The sequence below is a fragment of the Nymphalis io genome, chromosome 18 (assembly GCF_905147045.1).
Source record: "Nymphalis io chromosome 18, ilAglIoxx1.1, whole genome shotgun sequence".
Classification (NCBI taxonomy): Eukaryota; Metazoa; Arthropoda; class Insecta; order Lepidoptera; family Nymphalidae; genus Nymphalis; species Nymphalis io.
The window spans coordinates 8,345,691-8,366,744 of NC_065905.1; the positions used below are offsets into that span (position 1 = coordinate 8,345,691).

A 21,054-nucleotide genomic window follows, 5' to 3' on the forward strand; every position below is an offset into this window, starting at 1 on the left:
AAAAAAAACAATTTATTATAATAATATTCATAATACATGTGATATAGTTCTTGGAAAAGCTATGTAATAATTACATTAAATATATTATAGACATCTAATTTGTTTTTTTTTATGTTTAGTGTAACCCTTATTAGTAGTTAGCTACTGTGCTTCTTTTTTAATTTTTGACATTCGATCCAGATGATTGTCAAATTGACAAGAGCTCGTGTTTAACTTCATTTCAAAAAACTAACCCACGTGCGTATCTGTTTTGAGAAATAAGCAGTGGTATGAAATAAGAAAATGGGAAAATTCAGATCTAAACTAAAGGGGAAATCAAAAGGGAAAAGATGGCAGAAGGGTCAGTCATCAAATTCAAATCCCAAAATTCAAAAATACAGAGAAATGGCAAAATCCCGGTTTTTTCAAGAGAATTTGAGTAAGTTAATATTAATAATATTTTCAAAAGAATAATATACGAATGACGAAAAGTATAATAAAATATATAGAATAATAGAATATTAGGACATTTATATTCAATTAAACAAAGCACATAAACACTTGATATATAGAATATAAGGTATAACCTATTTTTACAAGTCAAAATTAAAATACGAGTAATTTTGTAGACTAAAACCAATTTCTCGGTAAATAGTAGTGTGGATTACTACTTTTAGTTGACTAGAAATCAATAATTATTGGCATAATACAGTGAATTAATATGGACTCATGTTAAGACTTTTAAAATTTTTTAGGCAATTCTAATTTAACACAACAAGCCGTTCACAAACACGATGCCATGATGATATACGGACACAGCACTGGCAAGAAGAAGTCTGACGCAGAGAATGAGTTGAGTATCGCTAAGGAGCTGGAGAACATGTCTGTTAGAGGAGACAATGCCAAGACAGAGGATGACGGCTCGGACACAGAGTATTCGGGATCTATGAAATCTGGAACATATAAAACTTTTCAAACCTTTGCATCTGATTGGAGTCAATGCTCGAATGTCAGTTTTAGCAAGTAAGTATATAAGAATATATATATGCATTGTTTATTTATATATTGCTCAGATGTATTTATTATATTATTAGTATTTATATTTAGACTGTTATTAAATGGCATCAGGTGTTATCAAACACATGAAAAAAAAAAGAAATATAAATTATATATTGTAAACCACTATCGCTAAGCAAAATTATAGAATGACCAAACTAGATTTCTTTCTTATGAAAAATCTTATTATTGTCTTATTATAAAAAATATTGTTAATTATTGGTATATTGAAAGGTAAAATTACCAAAATTGTATTTATATGTACTCTCTTTATCATTCTGTCTGTTTATAATCAAACAATTTATAAATATTATATTTAATTTATGATTATTTTTTTTTATTTTAAAGATTGTTAACAAGATTTGACTCGAACAATGCAGTACACAAGGACATGTTGGCTGTCCTGGCAGCTGTCACGGAGGTAATAAAGGAGGAAGGTGGGAAAGAGTCCACTACTGAATACTTTGCTGCTTTGGTAATTAAATTATATTTATTTAGCACTATTTTTCTCTAGATTTCTAATTCCCTTGCACTGTGTAAACAATTAAGAAATTTGCCTTAATAGTAAAGTAATAAATTAAATGATTTAAAATTAAAATAATATATACCCAATATATTGTATATAATTGGTACTAATTTAAGCCGGCAGTTAGCTTGACGTGATCTCTCCTGGAGAGTTTTACTGATGAGTTATTTCTCTGCTACCATACAGTGGCACCAGGCCCTTATGTGCTTAACTGATGGGATGGAATACATGTGGTATTGCGTATATCTTTACTATAAGAAAATTATTATTCACAGATGCAAACTCTTAAATCATCCGAAGACGATGAAAGTATAGTACCGACGCTGTCGCTATTGTCCATGGGCATCAAATCCGTTCCTCAAGCGGTACTAAGAAAGCAGTTTTCTGACTCTGCAACAATATTCACTGAAATATTAGAAAGAAATGCTCAATCAGAAAATGGAACGCTATTGAGAAGTGCCATCGGATGCCTGTCTGTTTTATTAAGAGCTCAGGAATATGCATTATGGGGGGATTCTTCTACTTTAAGGATCTTCGAATCTCTATTAGCATTTGCATTACATTCAAAACCCAAGGTATGTACCTGATTTATGAAACGATTTAACAGATTTTTGTAATAGTATATGCTAGTGTATGTGTTCTGACTTCGCACGGGTAGATTATATAGCTAATGGTTACTATGTAAATACAGGTCCGTAAAGCAGCTCAACATGCAGTCACGGCTGTGTTAAGAGGAAGTTGTTTTATGATTTCATCCGATAATGAGAAAAATAAGGTATGTAAAATAATATATTTATATTGTATATTATAATCTATAATTAAAGCAAAATGATTCATTTTTCTTTGTGGTCTGTGGACACAGAAACACGAGGCATTGATATTAAGGTGCTAGAGACTGTCTTAATTTTTATTTATTTTATATATATATTTAATATCTTAAATTCTTCACTTTGTTTCTCTTTGTGGTTAGATAAGTAAATACGAATATAATTAAAAGCTAATGCCCTTATTTATAAACGTCGCTGTTTAGTTAAACACTGATTTCTCCCTTTCTGTTATTAATAATTAGACATACGAAAGAAAGAGACTCAGTATTGTTTAACTAATAGCCCGCTAAGCAATGATTTTAAGTAAGGCCCTAAGTGACTATTCATGCAATATGTTCAAATATCTTCAGTGGACGATAAAGGTATTTAAAATTTCTTCTCCTAGAAAAAAACCCAAGCTGTAGAATATTCCGGCACCTTGTAAAAATTCATTTGTAAAGGGCTGCTCAGGGCGTTTTGACAGTTCATCTGAGGTTCTTTATTGGATAATAATCAGGGTAAAAGTTAATTTCTTGTATTTTCACAGGTTCCCAAACTACATCCAGCGTCCAACCGTGTCGCCGAATTCTGTTTGTCTCAAATCAAAGCGGAGGCCCTACTATCCGGACATCGCACGGTTTTACACACACTGACAATGCTCCGTGACGTTTTGCCTGTCTTCAGCAAAGATAATATTAAGGTAGCGGTAACATCCGTTCATAAACACATAATATCTTATACGGTCCTATTTAGTTTTGCGAATGGAAAAATTTCAAACTAACATCAAAGTCATATGTGAAATAAGTATGCCATTTAGGAAAGTAAAAATTATAAATATAACCTAACTTAAAAAAAGACAAGTTGTCTATGTATGCCGAGCCTTATCGGCCGGCATACGGTCGACGACGAGCAACTCCTGAACGATGTGTGTCGCAGGCGAGCTGCGAGGCGATCTTGTCGCTGATGACGCACAACAACGTGTACATCAAGACGTGCTGCCTGCACACGCTGCACGCGCTGGTGAGCGCGCCCGCCGCCGCCAGCAACCTGTGCGCCGCGCTGGCCGTGCGCCTCGCGCGCGCGCTGCTGGCCGCGCGCCCGCCCGCCGCCGACACGGCGCTGGTGCTGGCCTGGGCCGCCGTGCTGCACCAGGCCTACGCCTGCCTCGCCGGGTGAGCCCTCCCCTCGTCCCGCACTGTGTGCGCGCCCCCCGCCGCCGACACGGCGCTGGTGCTGGCCTGGGCCGCCGTGCTGCACCAGGCCTACGCCTGCCTCGCCGGGTGAGCCCTCCCCTCGTCCCGCACTGTGTGCGCGCCCCCCGCCGCCGACACGGCGCTGGTGCTGGCCTGGGCCGCCGTGCTGCACCAGGCCTACGCCTGCCTCGCCGGGTGAGCCCTCCCCTCGTCCCGCACTGTGTGCGCGCCCCCCGCCGCCGACACGGCGCTGGTGCTGGCCTGGGCCGCCGTGCTGCACCAGGCCTACGCCTGCCTCGCCGGGTGAGCCCTCCCCTCGTCCCGCACTGTGTGCGCGCCCCCCGCCGCCGACACGGCGCTGGTGCTGGCCTGGGCCGCCGTGCTGCACCAGGCCTACGCCTGCCTCGCCGGGTGAGCCCTCCCCTCGTCCCGCACTGTGTGCGCGCCCCCCGCCGCCGACACGGCGCTGGTGCTGGCCTGGGCCGCCGTGCTGCACCAGGCCTACGCCTGCCTCGCCGGGTGAGCCCTCCCCTCGTCCCGCACTGTGTGCGCGCCCCCCGCCGCCGACACGGCGCTGGTGCTGGCCTGGGCCGCCGTGCTGCACCAGGCCTACGCCTGCCTCGCCGGGTGAGCCCTCCCCTCGTCCCGCACTGTGTGCGCGCCCCCCGCCGCCGACACGGCGCTGGTGCTGGCCTGGGCCGCCGTGCTGCACCAGGCCTACGCCTGCCTCGCCGGGTGAGCCCTCCCCTCGTCCCGCACTGTGTGCGCGCCCCCCGCCGCCGACACGGCGCTGGTGCTGGCCTGGGCCGCCGTGCTGCACCAGGCCTACGCCTGCCTCGCCGGGTGAGCCCTCCCCTCGTCCCGCACTGTGTGCGCGCCCCCCGCCGCCGACACGGCGCTGGTGCTGGCCTGGGCCGCCGTGCTGCACCAGGCCTACGCCTGCCTCGCCGGGTGAGCCCTCCCCTCGTCCCGCACTGTGTGCGCGCCCCCCGCCGCCGACACGGCGCTGGTGCTGGCCTGGGCCGCCGTGCTGCACCAGGCCTACGCCTGCCTCGCCGGGTGAGCCCTCCCCTCGTCCCGCACTGTGTGCGCGCCCCCCGCCGCCGACACGGCGCTGGTGCTGGCCTGGGCCGCCGTGCTGCACCAGGCCTACGCCTGCCTCGCCGGGTGAGCCCTCCCCTCGTCCCGCACTGTGTGCGCGCCCCCCGCCGCCGACACGGCGCTGGTGCTGGCCTGGGCCGCCGTGCTGCACCAGGCCTACGCCTGCCTCGCCGGGTGAGCCCTCCCCTCGTCCCGCACTGTGTGCGCGCCCCCCGCCGCCGACACGGCGCTGGTGCTGGCCTGGGCCGCCGTGCTGCACCAGGCCTACGCCTGCCTCGCCGGGTGAGCCCTCCCCTCGTCCCGCACTGTGTGCGCGCCCCCCGCCGCCGACACGGCGCTGGTGCTGGCCTGGGCCGCCGTGCTGCACCAGGCCTACGCCTGCCTCGCCGGGTGAGCCCTCCCCTCGTCCCGCACTGTGTGCGCGCCCCCCGCCGCCGACACGGCGCTGGTGCTGGCCTGGGCCGCCGTGCTGCACCAGGCCTACGCCTGCCTCGCCGGGTGAGCCCTCCCCTCGTCCCGCACTGTGTGCGCGCCCCCCGCCGCCGACACGGCGCTGGTGCTGGCCTGGGCCGCCGTGCTGCACCAGGCCTACGCCTGCCTCGCCGGGTGAGCCCTCCCCTCGTCCCGCACTGTGTGCGCGCCCCCCGCCGCCGACACGGCGCTGGTGCTGGCCTGGGCCGCCGTGCTGCACCAGGCCTACGCCTGCCTCGCCGGGTGAGCCCTCCCCTCGTCCCGCACTGTGTGCGCGCCCCCCGCCGCCGACACTGGTGGCCGTCGCTGGTGCTGAATAATGACCTATCGTATCGTTATATTAATCCAAGCCGTATTGGCCCTTACATATTTTAAATCCTTAATTAAATATAGTTATTTTTATTTCAGCCTGGATTTGAACTTGTGCATACCAAATTTACCTCAGTTTGTGAACATCTGCGTCTCGGAGCTCTGGCTTTCCGACGTTGCTGATGTAAATTCCGCATCTACCAACGCCTTGAAAGTGAGTTTTTATCTTTTCTTCTACATATATAATACTGATATATTTTTTTATATTTTAATAAATCAATTTGCCATTTGCGATGCTATTAACATTTAAAGGCGGTACTACACCTGGCTCAAACTTATAAGGCTTATAGTTGGGTCAAACTAAAACAAATGTGTGAACAAGCTAGGCTAAGTGAAGCGCAATACAAGTAAAATTTCACAATTATTTATACATTAACCGTTACTCTTTATACAAATTAATTTAAATTATACACAACTAACAAATTTCAAGCGCTCAGTAATGTTTTCAATAAATATATATTTAAATGTTGGAAACAAAAATTTGGAAACTATGATATTTGAATAAAATTCCAAGTCTGGATATGTTTGCATTTTTTGTCTAGGCTATACACAAGCTGTTGGCTAACTTTATGAAGCAAGAAAATGTTCATCTTTACCCCCACAGGTCGTGCTCTTAGATTGCGTGAAGCCAGCGATAGAATCAGATGAATGTTTGATCAAAAATAAGGCGCACATCGACGCCATATTCAAGACGATAGGTACCGGCCTGGACAACCCCTTCAATCAAGCCATCAAGCACGTCATACTTACTATCGCTGTTTGTTTTGAGGTAATCAAAACTACCCTTACCTAAATAAATACACTTACACTTTTATTGCTTATATATATACTTACTTATATACTAATAAATACATATATACTAATAAATACACTTACTTAGTTGCTACTTCACTGCTTCCACGATAAGTGTAGTGGTTAGATATGACGCTGTGCGATTAAATAGTTATCGAGTTTTTCTGTGGAAGAATTCTCAGTAGCAGCCCGGAGCCTGGAAATCGGAAGTACGCTCCCGTGCTTCGAAGAGCACGTAAAGCCGTTGGGTCCTGCGCCTGAACTCTTTCCGGTCATGTCAGATTTGCCGTCCCATCGGGTTATGAGAGTGTCATTTGTTTTAACGCACACGTGTGCACTATAATATGTTCAGCGCATATGGCTAATCTCTCTTAAAATTGGCTGCCGTAGCCAAAATCGTTCAGGAGGGTAACCATGATGGGCTATCGCGGTTAGTGGATAAAAATCGAGAAGACCTTATTTCTCTAGCCTGAACAAGTAGCAGTGAGCTTTTCATGTATTTATATACCTCGTGATTAGTGGTAAAGGAAAACATCGTCAGGACACTAGTATATGTTCGAATAATTTCTACGCATGTCAAGGCATACAGGACTTTTTCGTGCTGCTACTTTTATTGATTTTAAAATAATTTCAATAAATATTATACATACGTATCATGGTGCTTATTATAGAATGATTGTAAATTTAACAGATAGGTAACGAAAAAGTTGAATACGTAATGGCGCCTTTGCTAAAGAAATTGAACGATCGACGCGAGAGTCATAACTTTCACAACGAGAAAGAGGCCGAATATGCCACTGGATCGGCCATAAAATCCCTCGGACCGGAATTCGTATTGAAAATAATTCCACTGAGAGACGGAGAGAGCATCAATTTAGACAGAAGTTGGCTGTTGCCAGTTTTGAAAGAGAAAATCACTAATTCGTATTTGAAATATTTCGCAACGGAAATCCTAGAAATGGCGACGTTTTGCAGGAAAAAATCCCGTGAATATGCAGCGTCTAAAGACACGGCACAGTCGCATACTTACGATTTATTGTGCAATCAACTGTGGGCCTTATTGCCGAGCTTCTGCAACAACCCTAAGGATATCAAAGATAACTTCAAAGCCTTAGCCAGAGTACTCGGGAACGTATTGAAGGACAATGCCGAATTTCGCCTCTCGGTCATGCAGGCTTTAAGGAAGCTTATCGCTTGCTCTGACGATAATGAAGAGGATAAAATGGAACTAGCGAGATTTGCAAAGAACTATTTGCCAATATTACTTAATATATATATGTCGCCGGCGAAGGGCAGTACTGCTGAGGGACAGAGATTGGCCGCATTGGAAACCATACAGGTAGGACTTTTCTATATATACAATACACTTTAAAATTAATATTATCAATCAAAAAAACCCTTGGTACATTATTTATTCATGTACAATATTATAAGTAACTAGCTTTCATAATTTTATAACCCGGATCAAAAATCATATTTGTCGGTTGTATGGAACTGGTTTAATATTTAATTGCTAGTTGTGATCTACATTAATAGACAGGAGAATTAAAATAAAAACTTGTATAAAAATTTGCTCTATGGATTCTAAATACTTTCAAAATTATCTATAACTATTTCCCGCCAGATATGAAAACAAAAACGTATACAATTCGTATATAATCGACCATCTATATCCATTATATTTGATATTGTATTTCCCATTAATACAATAAAAATATGTACATGAAATATTAAATGATATATATATTATAAAATTGGTATGCGGATGGGTCACCTGGTGGTAATTAGACGTTGGCGCTGTAAGAATTCATCCTACACATACACATACAACTCTGTGGGCCAATTGTATTGTAACACGTGTCGTAGGGTTTTTAAAACCAAATTTGGTCTAGCGAGCCACATTAGGGCTCATGCTAGGAATAACAATTAATTTCTAGGGTCGCCGTCATCGAAATCGATGAGGAGGACTATATATATATATATGTAAGAATTATCAACAGTCCCTTACATCGTCAATGCGCCACCAACCTTGGGAACTAAGATATTAGTCCCTTGTGCCTGTAGTTACACTGGCTTATTCAACCTTCTAACCGGAGCACAACGCTTCTATGTATTGTTGTTTGAAGTTAGAATATATGATTAGTGGATGCCTAAGGCTTGTTTGCCAGTTTTGTCCTTACACACTTGTTATTTGAACAAAAAAAATGTGTTAATTTGTTTGTAAGAAAATATTTTCTTTACAAATGATATTGTTTAGCACACAAATCACGTTTATAAATCATCATCATCACCATATCAGTTGGAAGACGTCCACTGCTGGACTAAGGCCTCCCCATAGGATTTGCATATTGGCCGGTCTTGCGCTTATAAACTATTCCGTAACAGCCTGTGAATGTCCCACTGCTGGGCTAAAGGCCTCCTCTCCTTTTTTTTTTAAATCTTAAATGAAGGGTGAGTGAGCCAGTATATATTACAGGCACAAGGGACATAACATCTAAGTTCCCAAGGTTGGTGGCGCAGTGGCTATGTAAACGATGTTTAACATTACATATTATTTTTTAACTATTGTATACTTTAATTTTAACAGGTGTACCTAACGATAAGCGAGCAGAGTTTAAGAGAAGAGCTGTTCACCAACGCTTTACAACAATTAGAAGCGTCAGCCGACAATCATTTCCAGAGAGAATCAATTCTAGACGTCATACGCCTTCTAGTACTCTACCAAAGCAGCGAACAGATTGCAAATCTCTTCGACAAATGGGTGTTCCCGCTTTGCGAAACAGTTTTAGAAGATCCCAAAAAGTTTAGGAAATCCAAGAAAGATAGAATGGAAACGAATGATTCAAATACAGATAATAAAAATGATAAAAAAGCTCAATTGAGGTATAAAGACAAAGCGAAACTTCTAGAAATGGAACACAAGAAAGCGTATCGAATATTAGAGGAAATATTTAAATCTGAGAAAGATAGCTGTAGAGAGTACTTGACGAATAATTACAAGAAGATCAAGAAATTGTTGATGTCCTCACTCAGTAAGGTCGCTGATAGCAGTAAAGCTTCGAGATTGAGGTGAGCCAAACTGTTATTATCATATCATGTATAATTATAAAAATAAGAACATTAGTACGAGTAGGGCTACTTAAATGAAATGAACTGAAATTATATATTCTGGTACAAATTTAGTGAGTATTTAGTGAGCTCGGGTAACCTAACAACCTGATACATGTAGGTATTAAAATATAGCCTGTGTTCTTCCTTGGGGTTCAAGCTCACTTCATACCCAGTTTCGTCAAAATCGGTTCAGGGGTGCAGCCATGAAAGCATAACAGACGGGCAGAGTTACTTTCGCATTTATGATATTAATATAGATATTTATCGCACTGACTTTTTCTTTGTAAAAATTATCAACAGTTTTTTTTATATAGAATAGGAAAGCGGACGAGCATATGGGCCACCTGATGATAAGTGGTCACCAACGCCCTTAGACATTGGCATTGTAAGTAATGTTAAAACATCGTTTACATAGCCACTGCGCCACCAACCTTGGGAACTTAGATGTTATGTCCCTTGTGCCTGTAATATATACTGGCTCACTCACTCTTCATACCGGAACAAAACAATACCAAGTGCTGCTGTTTTGCAGTAGAATATTCTACGATTTCGTAAATAACTCGGACTTGACGAAAATACGGCAAAAGAAATTCGACCAGATCGTATTTTTAACGATTTTTGTTTACAATTAATACATTTATATGAATAGTTAAAGGATATAATTTGAATCTTATTTTCAGATGTATAGAATACTTAATCAACTCGTCGCCGAATCTGAACTCTGACAGCAAGCTAATAAAGAGCGCCATTGCGGAATCCGTCATATGTACGAGAGATATCAACTCGAAGTGCAGACAGTGCGCTTTCAGTCTCATCAACACGATTGGGCATGTTCTGAAAACTCAAGAAGGAGGTGATATATTTTATTAATAAATTTAATTTAAAGACGAGCTGGTTGAAGTTGTTGGTGGATGCTTGCCTTTCACGCCGAAGGTTTTGGGTTCGATTCCCACCCAGGACAGATATTTGATGAACATGTCTGTTTGCCCCGAGTCTTTTTTTTTTATAGAATAGGAAGGTGGACGAGCATATGGGCCACCTGATGGTAAGTGGTCACCAAACGCCCTTAGACATTGGCATTGTAAGAAATGTCAACCATCGCTTATAGCCAATGCGCCACCAACCTTGGGAACTAAGATTTTATGTCCCTTGTGCCTGTAATTACACTGGCTCACTCACCCTTCAAAACAGAACACAAAAATATCAAGTATTGCTATTTTGCGGTAGAATATCTGATGAGTGGATGGTACCTACCCAGACGAGCTTGCACAAAGCCCTACCACCAGTAAAAGTAAGTCTGGGTGTAATTATCTATAAAAGTATCTATCTATATATTTACAAAACAAAAATAGTATATGTAGTATATCAGTTGTCTGGTTTCCATAGCACAAGCTCTGTACAAGTTTAATTTGGGATCAGATGGCCGTGTGTGAAAAATGTCCCAGGATATTATTATTATAATATATATAATTTTTAACGTAAGAGTTTCATATGATGAATTTTTGTTTTAACTCCTATCACGGTATTTGTCTATCACATAAGCGTCTCAATAATCCAGGTATCCACACTCAAAACAAATCAAAATATTTTTAATCAAATAGAATTTTACAAGTACGTTAGTCAAGCGCTACAACCGGTTTGGAATGTAGATTCTACTGTGAAGAACCGTCAATAAAATCAACAGTTACTTGTATAAATTACATATATTTAGTTCCTGCACGAGATCCAGCAATCATTCAATCCACGCATTGTTGTCAGACATGTATTCAAAGACTTACTGATAGGCTTATCCACCGGGTATCTGAAAAAGGATAGCCTTGTCTTATGGGTTAAGTAGCCAGCCAAACAACTACAGTAGGGCGTAACTTTAGGAGCTACCAAATTAAAAAAAATACTGAGACAAAAGTATGTGTGTCATTGGTGATGACGTGTGTTCCACGCCGGTACCTGATGTCGCCTTCTTCGTGTACGCATGCGTAGAGCTCGCTATGGTAAACGAAATTTTAGCACGTTTAACTCATGTCCCTTTGCCAAATCCAGTGTTTAAAAAACATCACGTATAAACACTTCGTAGAACCCTGATAAATGGAATAAGGGCAAAGGGAGTCGTGGTGACGTCGATTTTTTAAATAGTACTGTTCGTTTTATATAAGATGGTTATTTCTATTTGTTTTTTATATTTATATTTTATTAAATGACAATCCATAAAACATGTTGACTCAATATTAATTAAGATCCAATTAATTATTCATTGTTTTGAAAACGATATCATGAATTTTTCGAGAGAAACCTAACGAATTTTCGTACAAACACACACTCGCACACACGTATAATTTTCCTAAACAGGAAGTGTCCCTCGCCGGCAGGTATGCAGGCGTACACGGCGCTGCTGCTGTCGGGGCTGTCGGCGCCGCTGCCGCGCATCAGCAGCGCCACGCTGCGCGCCGTCGCCTCCGCGCTGTTCACGTTCAGCGAAGACATGGAGCTCGACCTGGTGCACGGCCTGCTGGAGAAGGTCGCCGAGCAGATGTTGACGAACAACCGGGAGATAGTCTCCGCTGCGATGAGCTTCCTTAAGGTAAACTTCTGAAGCCCAACCAGCTGAGTGATACATGATATTTCATTACTTATTTGAAATCGGATTTCCTTTCAATGAAACATTGATTATAAGTAAAGTATCACCCTTGATAGAGCCATCTATCGACTATATTATAATTTTATGAGTTAATTATGATTCAATTTCAGGTATACACAAAAGTTTTACCGACCGACGTGCTAGCAGGCAGTCTGCCTCTCATCTTCAAAACTCTATCATCGATGTCCGATGACTGCAAGCGACATTCGCGTCTAGAAATCGGATACTTCCTGACACGGATGACGAGGAAATATGGCGCGGAATTTATTGAGAAACTAATTCCTGAACGAGACGAGGTCATGCTCAGGAGGTTACGGAATATACGGAAGATGGACAATCGGAGGAAGAGGATGAAGGAGGGAGAGAGGTGAGTGCTGTACATCGCTGTGTGTGTGTTTAGTTTAATTCTAGCATTTAAATAATTTATCAGCTACTAAACGTTAAATCTAGCTTTCCTTCTATTTCAGTCTTTTTTCAAGATCGATTTTTTTATGTATATTAAACATATACTAAGTTATACATATATTAAGTGCTGCCACAATATTTTAATTTACTACTATAACCTTAATTATAATTATATACTACGCCACTATAATGTCATCACTCACTCTTACGCAATGTGCATTGGCATGGCCAGGAAATTGATTGTAACTTCTTTCTAGACGCAAATACGATTATGTGATCGTTTATCGGCATTACCGTTTATTCTATTTTCACTGAATTATCTCTGCACGTACGAAACTTGTAGAAAAGATTATTAATCAAAAACTTTTTCAAATAACATATTAATATGTAAATAAATGTATTTGCTGGTAAATGTTATAAAATGGTTATTTAATTTGTAACTATAAATAATATCAAATTCTACGTCACGTTGTCACATAATACTTACGTGCGTAAGTCATACAAATTGCACCCACTTACCTATTTGATGGAAGTGGTCACTTTGCTTTTAAGTGTAATTACTCATAAAACAAATCAGCCAGACAGCCATCCCCTAAATTGTGTTTGTTGCCGCTAATTGTTTTTTATCTCATTATTAATACAAATTAATGTATACAATGCTCAATTAACGAGTTCAATATATATATATATATATTTATTTATTGGAAAATTAATACTAGTGACATAAGAAACTTCTTGATATCTCGTTAGCTGAGTACCTGCCTATGTGGCGACCATTATTATATTTAACTTCATGTCATGTTATTCTCATGTAAGTGAATAAAGATTCTTTGTAGATAATGTTCAAGAATAGCACTTATTAATATTCCAAGTAAACACTATAAGTTCGAAAAAGAAAATACTCTAGAACCGGCGTGACAAATTCATATCGTGGCTTTTATTTGTCTATTTTTTTAAAGCTTAAATTTTTCAAACTGAGCAACATGCTGTGTACGCAGTCCTATTGTAAAATGTATATATATGCTCCATAAGATTTATTAACAATGAAAATTTTCAGAGAACAAGACAATGATACCGGATCTGACATAGACATCAGGGGCACTTCTAAAACCCTGGAAGACATTCTCAAAGACTCGGACTCCGAGATGGAGTTCTTGGAAGAGGAAGAACGACCAAGGGTCAAAGCTAAATCCAAGAAGGGTAAAAACCAGGCCTGGATTGAAGATGATCCGGAAAATATTGTGGATTTGGCTGATGTATCCTCCTCCAGGAAGATCACAGGTTTGAAAAAAAAAATGTTACAACTCATAAAGTTTCGTTTGGCGGCCATTTTGTATAAATTAAAACACTGAGTATACTAGATCGAACTATCAAATACACCAAAAAAAAAATTCATCTTTGGTCAATCAATCAATCAATCAACAGCCAATCGTTGTCCACTGCTGAACATAGGCCTCTCCCAATGTGCGCCAAAGCTCCCTGTCCTCCGCCTTCCGCATCCAGTTGGTGGTCTTGTGGGATTAATTAAAAATTAAGTTGCAAATTCGACACCCACATACTAAACAAACATTACATTTAGTTAAGTGATTGTTTGATCTTATATTGTACAGACTGCTATATATGGTGATTGCTCGTCTGGGTAGGTACCACCCACTCCTCAGATATTTTTCCGCGAAACAGCACTACTCGGTATTGTTGTGTTCCGGTTTGAAGACTGCGTGAGCCATAGTAATTACAGGCACAAGGGACATAACATCTTAGTTCCCAAGGTTGGTGGCTCATTGGCTATGTAAGCGATGGTTAAAATTTCTTACATTGCCAATGTCTATGGGCGTTGGTGACCACATAACATCAGGTGGCCCATATAATATAAAAAAAGGACTATGAACCACTATGGTAACAATTTTGTATTAAGTAATATACATTACTTATTCCTTTTTCTTCTGTTTCTAATCTTCACTAAATATATTATAAAACAAAGTTCTATTTGAACGCGATGAATTAAAAAATTACCGAACGGGTAATACGGGTTTCGCCAATGGAAGAAGTGATTTAACGGGAATGTTTAGGTGTATAATTCATAACTGTTTTCGTTTTGTGAAGATTGTCTGTAATATGAGGTGCCGACTGGACTACTAACGTAACAATTAACAGCCTGTGAATGTCCCATTGCTGGGCTAAGGCCACCTCTCCCTTTTTGAGGAGAAGGTTTGAGGCTTATTCCACCACGCTGCTCCAATGTGGCTTGGTGGAATACACATGTGGTAGAATTTCAGTGAAATTAGACACATGCAGGTTTCCTCACGATGTTTTCCTTCACCGTCAAGCACGACATGAATTATAATCACAAGTTAAGCACATGAAAATTCTGTGGTGCTTACCCGGGCTTGAACTCACGATCATCGGTTAAGATTCACGCTTTCTTACCACTGGGCCATCTCGGCTACTAACGTGGCAAACGTGGTAAACGTTTATGTAGATTCTCATTCTACCCGTGCGAAGTCGGGACGCCTAGCTAGTTTTCTATAACTCATATAAACGATACAAATCTTTAAAATTTATCAATAACTTTTATATTATAAACTTCTAGCAACCGATCCGACACAGAAGAAGCGTGTCATAGAAGAAAAGAAAAAAAAGAAAGACGGTGGATTCAAAACAGCTCCTGATGGTCGTTTACTCATCACCGACGATGTCTCCGACGATGATGATGATGACAATGACCCTCGACCCAGCGGGGACATCGACAGTGACACAGATGATACGGGTACAGACAATTAAAAATGACTAATGTATCACGTCATAATATATTTTAATCTATTTTCAATTTTATCTGTACATCAGAAATTAACAATTAAGTATGTAGTTGAATCTCATATCCTGTGTTATTACTTATACCGCTGGTTGCCTGGAAGAGATCGCTATGTAGCGATAAGGTCGCCGAAAACGTATCCTACTTTTATTTATGCTGTATCCATGTTTTGTATTATTTTTTTTTAGTTCTTTGTGGTGTACAATAAAGTATGAAATTAAGTATGTTGTTAAGGTATTTACTAAGGCTTAGTCCATAATACAGTTAAGACATATATTTTTTTTTAAACTTAATTATATATATTTTAATACTGACTATAGATAATGAAGGTGAATCATCGAAACCATCGAAATTATTAAAACCGGGAGTCAAACGTCGCTACGACGACATACTGAGTATAAAGAGCGGTCGCACCAACAGAAGCCGCGCGTCGACGGCCACCGTCGCGTCTAAATACAAAGCCGGCGGAAAGGGTATACACAGGTAGGATATCTCTCGTATTAGTGCTAAATTCTTTTTTTTTTAAACAATTCTATTTGACTTCGATTTTATTGTTAAACAGAAAATTAACAGAAATATAACTTTTCTCGTTTTTCGAATCAATTAAGAATACTTAATTGATTCGAAAAACTATTCATTCAAATTCACAGGCTGTTATTACTAAGTAACAGCCTGTCTCATGTCTCACTGCTGGGTTAAGGCCTCCTCTCCCTTTTGAGGAGAAGGTTTGGAGCTTATTCCACCACGCTGCTCCAATTCGGGTTGGTGGAATACACATGTGACAGAATTTCATTGAAATTAGACACATGCAGGTTTCCTCACGATGTTTTCCTTCACCGTATATCACGAGATGAATTATAATCACAAATTAAGCCCATGAAAATTCAGTGGTGCTTGCCCGGCTTCGAACCCACGATCATCGGTTAAGATTCACGCGTTCTTACTGGGCCATCTCGGCATTCAATTAAACATATAATTAATTCAATTACAATTTTCATTAAAAATTGTTGTAATATGACTTAAAACATAATTTGATATGAAACTTGAAATGAAGATAAGATATATTTTTCATATTTATTTTAATTAAATATAAATTTTATTCATACGTTCTAATATAAAGTTAGAATGTAACAAAATCCCGAATGGGATTACCGTTCATCTTCAAAACTATATTTATTTTATTTTACTAGAAAAATACGATTTGAGAAACGCAGAAGTTCGGAATCTGCAATCTTGGACTTCTAGTTATAAGACCATGAATGCAGAGGAGAAAGAAAAATTATTAAACACAATTTTTAAAATTATTCTTATGTAAGTTATAACGAATTATTTTTTTCAGACCCCTCGGTTCAGCAGCGTCCGTAGCGTCAACAGTTGGTACAGAATACAAATCGAAGAAAGCGAAGGGCGATGTAAAGAAGAAAGGGAAACCTGACCCGTACGCTTACCTGCCATTATCGAGGAAGAATCTTAATAAAAGGTGCCTATACCTCTTTAATTTATTACTATTGGTAGGCGGACTGGTAAATGGACCACCTAACCTTTGGTGGTCACCACGTCCATAGACATTAAGACATTAGCCATTACTTACATCGCCAAAGTGCCACCAACTTTGGGAATTAAGATGTTATTTGGTCAGTACTTACTCAGACGGGCTAGCATCAAGTCCTATCACCATTTCATTCATAATTATAGTAATTGTCAACAACCCATTTATGGCTAAAAAAATAATAAACTTCTCCACGCTTATAATATTTATATGACGACATAACGTATGACGTCTCAGCTCACTTTTAAAATTAAGTTATTACATCGTTTATGACATATGTTATTTATTAATTTATTATATTTTTAATTATAGATTTTAAACAACGCGAACTTTTATTATTTATGTTATAATAAAATAAAACGCAAAAAATATTTGTAATTAACTCAATTATAACAATAATATGTATTTCTAATTTCAGGACAAAGGCTGCTACGTCGAGACAATTCAAAGGGATAGTAAAATCAAAAACAAAAAACATCAGAATGTCGAAAAAGAATAAACAGTAGAAATATTTATGCCTCATTATAGATTTATAAAAAAAATAATTAAGTATACTATAATATATTCCAATAACAAGAGTTATGATAAACAAACATCATAGTTCTGCTATATTATGACTCCACTCCTTAAATATTTTATATATATATATATATATATATATATAACAACTTTGCCGACATACAAAACGCCATTTTTTATGAAACCATGTTAAGTACCACAGACAATATAATGGAACGTCAATTCAAGGTCAAATTTGTTTATTTATCTCAACTCGTATTGGAATAAGCTATACATATGTATGCTAACATCTTTCGTATGATATATTTCGCTAGTGATTTAAATATAATAAAATATATAAATAAACAACGAATGTGCAATTATTTCGTATCTAAAAGGTTGGAGATACAGTCGAGTATCATTTCCGGCTCACTTGTGCAAGCCGAAATCTACGCGTACTAAGGAACGTTAGTCGTTTTAATAAAGCTATTTATTACAAGCAGACTAATTGCTTATTAGCTAGAATAGCTTAATACAGTACATATAAACTTACGACCTTGGTTATAAACGTTGCATAGCGGTTGATTAGTTAAACAAAGCTGTGTCTTCTTCTTTCGAATGACAAATCGATAATGACAGAAAGAGATAAATCAGTGTTTAACTAAAAAGTCGCAAAGTAAGGCCGCATTTATATATAGTACCAAAGTGTAATACTGATAGTTTGTCAACACTTTAGTTGCGACGGGAAATTATGACAGTCGTATTTCCTGATAGGTACAATATTGGTGTCTTCAAATCCAGAGTAAACAGGTTTCCTATAGGCAAGTGTGCTACATCCTACACCTTATAGATGCTTAACATCAGGCAAGTCAACGGTCAAACGCTGGCCTATTAAGTGTAAAAAAAAGAATAGTTATTGAAAAAGTGCAAGGGTTGTTATGAAATACTGTTTCTATGATGGTATTTGTATATTTTTAATCGGATATTTCTAAATATAGGCATATATTTTTAAATTTTAGTAATTAATTAAATAAGTTCAGTTAAAGATGCGTTCACCGTAATAAATTTGCCTAGAAGTCATGTTATTCTAAAATTAAAGTGGCCTTAATATGTTATGATTGTTGTGATATGATACATTATGATTTTGGACACAGTATTTCAGTATCTTTGTAAATTAAAGATATATTTAGATTGAATAAACCAAATGAGTTTTATTATTAGTTTAATTTTACTTTATTTATTATTTTAGGGATGCCAGGAGAGTACACATTATTTTTGTCAAAGGTTTCGTGAAATTTGTATTATCATAATATGTTTTCTAATCTCTGTCCGTGTCACACATGCTTATGGCTTACTCTCTAATTATATAGACCAAAGACATTAAAATGCTACCATAGATTATTAACAAATTTTTAAAAACATTAAATAAAATTATATATTCGGTTTTTTATTGCTAAACATAAATACATTATACGTTTGTTTTGAGGTATATTTAAATATATATTAATATTTCATATTGGATGGAGGTTTGCGGAGGACAGGTTTAAACTTCTTTGAGTGCCAGTAACTATGGATGAGGTAATAAGTGAGTCATTTTCCAGGCATTGAACAACAACTAATATGGCCACAATGAAGAATTTTGAAATGTTTTCAACGTTGGGAGGATTTTGTGGGGTTACAACATTGCTTTCGGATCTTATGTTGGGGAAGTGAACAAAGTGGCCTACGAGCGCGATTCGCGTGTCATCGAGCGAGAGAAACATTCTTTCGCGTACGACATTAGACAAACATGCACTGACCAATCTTTATTATTTATCTAAAGGAGACAGGGTCTCAACAATAGCGTGTGGCTATTAAACAATCAGACAGAACATTTACTAGTCTATCTTCATAATATATGTACGAGCCGGTTGGCGTGGTTGGTACATACTTACCTTTCACGCCGAAGGTTGCGAGTTCGATTTCCACCCAGGACAGACATTTGTGTGCATGAACGTGTTTGTTTTTCCTGAGTCTGGGTGTAATTATATATATAAGTATGTATTTACAAAAGAAAAGTAGTGTATGTAGTATATCAGTTGTCTGGTTTCCATAGCACAAGCTCTGCTTAATTTGGGACAAGATGGCCGTGTGTGAATAACGTCCCAGGATATTATTATTAATATAAAATTATTATCGACTATTTTTTTGTCACTCAAATCTGTTTTTCCGCTCAGTATCTTTTTTTTGGTGCAAGAAAAGATAGACCACCAATTCGCCTGAAACAGCGTACGGCCTCATCATGCGTCTACCTACTAAGTAGGCATACTTTCGTTCCGATTTAATACAGACGTATGTCTGTGTATCCAAGATTTCAAGTGTGTAGAGCTGACTTTCAGAACTCGCACGTAAAAAATATTCAGAAAGTTGTGGTAAGAATTTCAATTCTATGTTCTTACTTTAATGAAAAATATTCTTTAATGAAATCAACCTTTTGCTTACTTCAGAATATATTTTGATATTATTTTTGTGATTTGAACTTAATTAATTTAATTTATTTAATCTCTCGTTTACAAACAACTGAGTTTCTGAGTGGTACTAAACTACGATATTCAGCTTTCTTCAGCAATAATTGCTATGTGACACAGGTAAAATTATAGGTCTAAGTTCCAAACCGTTGCTAGCATGTAAGATGTAATTATCGAAATTGCTTGTGGGAGACTCCATTGGAAAAAGTATATTTTGATATTTGTTTTTTCATCATCTCATCACCCACTAGGTATAATATGCAAGTATATAAGGTTTGATTAAAACGATCGACAAATACGCTTTTGCTTTCATACCATATAATTTCTCTTATAAATAACTTATTTGTTTTCGACTACAGATTATAATTGGACTGTATACTTGTAACCACAAATATGAGTGCTCATAAATGAATTGTAAATATGAGCTAAATGCTTTATAAATTATGGTGTGGCTTAAGAGGGAGCTAATTAAGGCATGCTAATAGGGTTTTGGTTCCCTATGTTTTAGGACCCGGAGGTCCTGGGTTCAATTCCCAGATCGTGCAAATTTAGTTATTGGGTTTTATTGTCAGAAAATTCTCAGTAGCAGTACCCGGAATCGAGAAGTTGCAAGTGTGTACCGTGCTTCGGAAGCACGTAAAGACGTTGGTCCTGCGCGTGAACCCTTTCAGGTCTTGTCGGATTGACGTCTAATCGGATTATGAGAGTTAGGGAATAGAGTGCACCTATGTTTGCCTATGCGCACATTTGTGCACTATAATATCTCCTGTGGGGTTTATTTATTTATATTATTGGCTAATCTCTCTTGAGATTCCGAAATCGGTCTAAAGGACATTATTCTTATAGACGTTGCTTGAATGACCTTATATTGGTTAATCTCAAGGTTTGACAATTATACTTACCATTTACAAAGATCTTTAGAAGATTAAGTTGACTACGTCTTGTGTTCTCTGGACCATATCGACTTTAAATTCACATATATTTGGTTGTTTAAATTATAATATATTAAGGTTAGTACTTCATCGTACAACACCCTGTCTCTGCTGCTGACCACTGGGCACAAGCATGAGGCCTTCAGAAGCTTTGGAGTTAATGCCACAGCGCTGCTCCATTACAGATTGGTGGATATACATGTGGCAATTTTGCTTATTATGATACATACAGGTTTTCTCACGTTGTTCCCCTTCATAATCGAGCACGACTCATGATAAAATATTATAAAAACAAAGCACATCAACTTTCAC

The 21,054-nt window shown here is 39.3% G+C and overlaps 1 protein-coding gene across 1 annotated transcript; it reads left to right on the forward strand.

Moving 5' to 3' along the window:
• The first annotated feature begins 222 nt into the window (after positions 1-222).
• Positions 223-17,672, forward strand: LOC126775418 (RRP12-like protein). Its single transcript, XM_050497342.1, has 19 exons — positions 223-418; positions 735-1,002; positions 1,384-1,510; positions 1,837-2,136; positions 2,253-2,336; positions 2,915-3,067; positions 3,304-3,539; positions 5,541-5,655; positions 6,106-6,270; positions 6,985-7,632; positions 8,881-9,362; positions 10,085-10,257; positions 11,771-11,982; positions 12,150-12,406; positions 13,502-13,725; positions 15,035-15,211; positions 15,577-15,739; positions 16,596-16,736; positions 17,224-17,672. The coding sequence occupies exons 1-19, from the start codon at positions 283-285 to the stop codon at positions 17,309-17,311; spliced, it is 4,149 nt and encodes a 1,382-aa protein (XP_050353299.1). The 5' UTR covers positions 223-282; the 3' UTR covers positions 17,312-17,672.
• The last annotated feature ends 3,382 nt before the right edge of the window (positions 17,673-21,054 follow it).